We start from the raw sequence: 5,262 nt of genomic DNA, 5'->3' as shown, positions 1-5,262 counted from the left end.
CTCATACCGAGACCAGCGCCGCTTGTGCCAACGGTGGGAAGTGACGCAGCCAAAGGGAAACCCGAGCCTTTTCTCCCGAGCGCAGCCGCTTCCTTCCTTCCTTCCTTCTTCCGACGGCCCCGCCCCCGATCGCGATTTGCGCCTGCGCAGGGAAATCCTTTTTAAACTGAACGGCGGCTACTGAGGAGGGCGTCTTTTTGGGCGGCGGCGCTGGTTTTGACGGTGGGAAGGAGCAAGAGGTAGGTGGGTCTCGGAAAGTGGGAAATGGCGCGAAAGGAGAGCGGAGTGCTGGTGGGAAGGGAGGAATTAATTTTTTTGAAATATTTCTTTCAAGGGCTGTTTGAGGTGGAGAGAGGTAGGCTGTGGAGGGTGCCATACTTGGACACCGTAAATGAACGACAGTCTTCACTTTACAGGTAGCCAAACTTTCAAACCCCACCCCCCTCCTCGCCTAGGTGTCTTTGACTATGGCAAGAAATGAGGTGTTGATGGTCTTCTGTTGTCCATGGGCTCCACGTCAGTCCCCTCTGATTCCACTTTGAACAAAAAAACAATACCGAAATCTCTGTATAATATTTTATGAACTCTTCCAAAGAAGATTTTTTTTTTGGGGGGGGGGTGTTGCTGAGACACTGGTTCCGTCATATTGCTATTGCCCTGTTGGACAGGAAAATACTAACAAAAGAAAACCCCCAAAAGTTGACCTTGTCTTGTGTTTCTTTCCTGGAATAAGAAAAAAATGAAGAGACGTGGGAATTCTGAGGCTCCAGAACAAGCTTTGCCAGCTACTGGTAGTACACAAACCAGAAGTGTCACAAACCCCGAAGAGATAGAAAATGACCGAACTTCCATTGAAGAAGTCTTGACCTGTTTGAATGAAAGTACCGGTAAGGACAAAGATAGGGCTTTGTGCTTATTCCCCAATCCAGCAAAGAAGAGAAATACATGTAAGGCTGATGAATTTCAATAAAGCTTTAGACTTGCCCCTACCTACACCTAAAAACTGAACCAAATAGCAAGAAAGCAGATGGCAAATTAAACAAGAATTCCATAGTTTTACAAATGCCATGGCATCTCAATAGGGCTACCTTTAAAGCAAGCCATTTGACAGGCCATCATGCATGAGGATGGTTTTTTTAATGTATTTTAATCACACTTTGACTTTTTTTTCTAATTAAAGGTACTGCCTCACAAAAGAATAGAGCTTTGCAGGGTCCTTTGACGACTGTGGAAAAGATTGCACAAGAGAGAGGCTTGGCACCAGAAGAAATTCATAACTTGCTGAACATCGTACTCAGTGGCAAGCTTGGTAAAGGAAAAAAAATTGTTTCTTTCCCCTTGGCAGTAAAGTATGTCAGAGTAGCTGCATTGCCATGGCTTCTCCCTTAACAAGAACCTGCTGCTTCTAACTTGTGACAAATTATCAATAGTGAAGGTGTTAAGAATGTTAAGCAGTGATTTCAATGTCTTGCAGGTGCAGTGATAAGCAGGAGGCTACTGAAGAATCTGATTCCCATTTCTGTAATAACAGAGGATTCTGTTATGTCAGCTGTGTATTGGATCTGTGCTCAAAAGTGTTCTAGTACCATTCAGGTAACTTGGAAAGCATGGTAATGATGTCTTGGTTCTGAAGAATGATATTTTCCCCAGTCTGACTTATGCATCCTGCTGATTATTAAGCTAGATGTTGTACAATGCTGAACATACTCCAGAAGGGGTTTGTTACCTTGGTCTTGCTTTTGCTTACTGATATCTATTTCTCCCTACAGGTGCTCGTTCTAAAATGGCTAATTGTAATGTTTGACTTCATTGATCAGACGGAAAATGTTAATGCTCTCTATGGTTTCTTCTTCAGCTTATTACAATATGGCAAATTGGTAAGATAAAAATCAACGTGTTATTTTGAAGGAACTAGCTTTTGTTCTCTGACAGTAACCCAAATCACACAACAGGACACAATGTAAAAAGTGGGGCCTTTAAAAAAACCTGAACGTTACTAAATACTGAATTCTGAACACAACAATAAAATATACAGTCATACCTTGGTTGTCGAATGGAATCCGTTCTGGAAGCCCGTTCGACTTCTGAAAATGTTCGACAACCAAGGCACAGCTTCCGATTGGCTACAAGAGCTTCTTGCATGCAATAGGAAGCTGCGTTGGACATTTGGCTTCCAAAGAACATTTGAAAACCGGAACACTCACTGCTGGGGTTGCGGCGTTTGGGGTCCAAAACATTAGACTCCCTAGGCGTTCAGCTTCCAAGGTATGACTGTAACAGGCTATATCCAATGTTAGTCATACTCAGACCCATTGAAATCGGCATGACTAACATAGATCCATTAATTTCATTGCGCCAATCTTTTTTTGTACAGGCAACCCTGGATTGTGTTCCGGGTCTTCGTGCATGTTGGCGGAGCATGCATAAGCCCATTACGTCCCGGCCCTGCTCCTCCCTCTTCCAGGTCCCAAAAATGGGTTGCACATTCTTTGAACGTACACAAAATGGGGCTTGCCTGTATTTAATTTTGATTCATTTCACGTATGAAAACAAACATACATACAAAGTCATGCATTAGGCATATTTATCATCTCTGATACAATGATAACAATGCATTATTTGACTTGATCCCACTTTAGAACTAATTGGATACGAATACACCCACCCTCCCGCCAAATGTAAATAACAATACTGTACCAGCACCTAAATGATTTAAAGTGTAGATAATTGCTCCTACATTTAAGGGAAGACAGAATGTTACATAAATGCTAAGCAGTCAGAGACATTACATAGCCTGTAGTATATTTAACTGTATGGTCTGAGATGACAAAGACAATTCTACTTAAGGGTTCCATGGCCATGGCAAAAAGCAGGGGTGGCAGTGAGCAACCCTGCTTTGTGCCCCAGCCAATGAGAAATATCAGGGAGTGTTCCCCATTCAGCAAAAATTAGTTCACTGACCCATAGTATAAATTAAAAAGTGGATCAACCCAGGATGTACTAATGCCAAAGGAACATAGAATTGTAAAGCGATCTCCCAGGTTTAAACAATCAAATGCCCTGACTGTGTCCAGCATCAGGAGAATAGTAGGTTCTGGATGTGACCAATTCCAAGCTAGGCTATTTTTGCTTCCAGGGAAGGAAGGAGCAGCAGATCGAAATGCCATCTTGCTTCAGTGATACCAACTTGAGTGATGGTTTTTCTAAAAACATTTCATTTTCACAAGAAGCCCGGTGCAGAGGCCAAATAGTTAAACCAGTCTTCTATTTAAGCACTTGCCTGGTATCCATAGGCAACAAGGAATTTCATGCCAGGCCCTCCCCACTGCATTCTAGCATCCAGCTGCAATAGTGAGACTGCTCATGGTAAACCCCACCCCCACCCTGCTATGCACAGACTGGTTCCAATGAATAAAGTGAGACTTCGAAGTAAACATTTGGCAGTTAAATACTGTCTATAAGCAGGCTAGTAATTGAGAACTCATTGTAACTTGGATGCTAAAATACTTGCTGAATTAAATGCCATCTCCTTTTCATGATTGTGTTGAGATGGAAAGAACTGAATTTAGCCGTTAACTGCTTTTATGTAATATATTTTCTTTCTTACTGTAGCTCCCCTATGCCTGTCATATGCTGTGTTTGCTGACCAGAATGGAGAATGGTGAGATCTTCATTAGATTCATGTTATGTGATTGCATCACAAGCTTTTTGTCACAGGAGGCAAGTCATCCCCACCGCCCAGTCTTGGGGACCCACTTTATGGATTTACCACCCTCCAAAAGTGTGCTCAGCCCTTTTATTCAATTGGCTGATTTTGTGCAAGAGAATATGACCTATCTTGTTTCTAGATCTGATATGCTGCTTTACTTGGAATAAAAATCCCCTTGCTGTTTTACCTACAGCTGCCTTGAGTCTTATGTGAAAGGCAGAACATAACTTTTTCAAATAAAGAATAAGTGTTGAGTTTTGATTTGTTTTGTTTTCTTTTCCCTAGTGAAACCTTTCCGTGTGAGGAAACTTCTAGATTTACACGTAAGTCACTTGAGATTAAACCACTGAGCCTAGGGCTTGCTGATCAGAAGGTCAGCGGTTCGAATCCCTGTGGCGGGGTGAGCTCCCGTTGCTCGGTCCCAGCTCCTGCCAACCCATCAGTTCAAAAGCACATCAAAATGCAAGTAGATAAATAGGAACCGCTACAGCGGGAAGGTAAACGGCGTTTCCGTGTGCTGCTCTGGTTCGCCAGAAGTGGCTTTGTCGTGCTGGCCACATGACCTGGAAGCTATTCGCCGGCTCCCTCGGCCAATAATGCGAGATGAGTGCGCAACCCCAGAGTCAGTCACGACTGGACCTAATGGTCAGGGGTCCCTTTACCTTTACACTTGAGATATGAAAGTAAGTTGAAGCAAGACAAAACTTATTTTTAAAAAATTGGAATCTAATCTTTATAGGCACTCCAGTGTAGCATGAAAGTTTAATATTTGGATAGCTGACAAATATCTGAGGTAATTTAAATGGTGCATTATCTTGCGTTCTAAGACATAGAGCAAAGCTCTAAATAGTAGAATCTACTATTCTTTATAACCTGCTGATGGTGTAGGTCTAATGCTGAGCTCATCTGAGAGCATGCAACCTTTGTCCTTTGCTATCTAAGCAAAAGGTATACAGCATAATTGAACAAAAGAGATGGAAGAGATTCTTTTGTTAGCTTTTCATCTCTTTGGATTGTTTGTCTCTACAGCAGCTGTAGTGGCCTCACCCCACTAACTGCCCCTAATTAACTATAGTGCCTGGTATGCCAATTAAATGAATTTCTACAATTTAGCACAGACTGTCTTATGTGAAGGAAAACTTTTTTGATATAATGTTTTATTAGATTTTCAACAAAAATAAAAAGCAAACAACAACCACATACAAAGAAAAAATATACATAAAAGCAATATCAAATCCATAAAATGGGATTCTCTGAATCCCATGACTTTCCTCCCCTCCTCCCCTGGTTCCTTAGATTTCCTTTTCAACTGCATATCATTTCTACTCCAAATTATTTTTTCTACCTCAAATTTCCTATACTTTTTCTATAATTACAAGTGTTCTTTAAATTCTGCCAATGTATTAACCTGTTTACAATACTTTTGTAAGTACACGACAAACATTTCCCATTCTTTTTACCATTTATTGTCGTCTTCATTTCTGAGGTTTCCAGTTAGTTTTGCCATTTAAGCATGGTCCATTAACTTGGTTTGCTGATCTTCTTTGGTCAGG

The 5,262-nt window shown here is 41.6% G+C and overlaps 1 protein-coding gene across 1 annotated transcript; it reads left to right on the top strand.

Annotated features, from left to right (window-relative positions):
* Positions 1-209: 209 nt before the first annotated feature.
* LOC132591468 (centromere protein I-like) lies at positions 210-4,747 on the top strand. Its single transcript, XM_060270097.1, has 8 exons — positions 210-239; positions 734-887; positions 1,181-1,309; positions 1,475-1,593; positions 1,770-1,877; positions 3,613-3,661; positions 3,995-4,032; positions 4,739-4,747. Exons 2-8 carry the CDS (start codon positions 740-742, stop codon positions 4,745-4,747), a joined length of 600 nt encoding a protein of 199 aa, XP_060126080.1. The 5' UTR covers positions 210-239; positions 734-739.
* The last annotated feature ends 515 nt before the right edge of the window (positions 4,748-5,262 follow it).

Source organism: Zootoca vivipara, chromosome W, assembly GCF_963506605.1.
Source record: "Zootoca vivipara chromosome W, rZooViv1.1, whole genome shotgun sequence".
Taxonomy (NCBI): Eukaryota; Metazoa; Chordata; class Lepidosauria; order Squamata; family Lacertidae; genus Zootoca; species Zootoca vivipara.
This window is presented reverse-complemented; position numbering and strand designations above follow the sequence as displayed.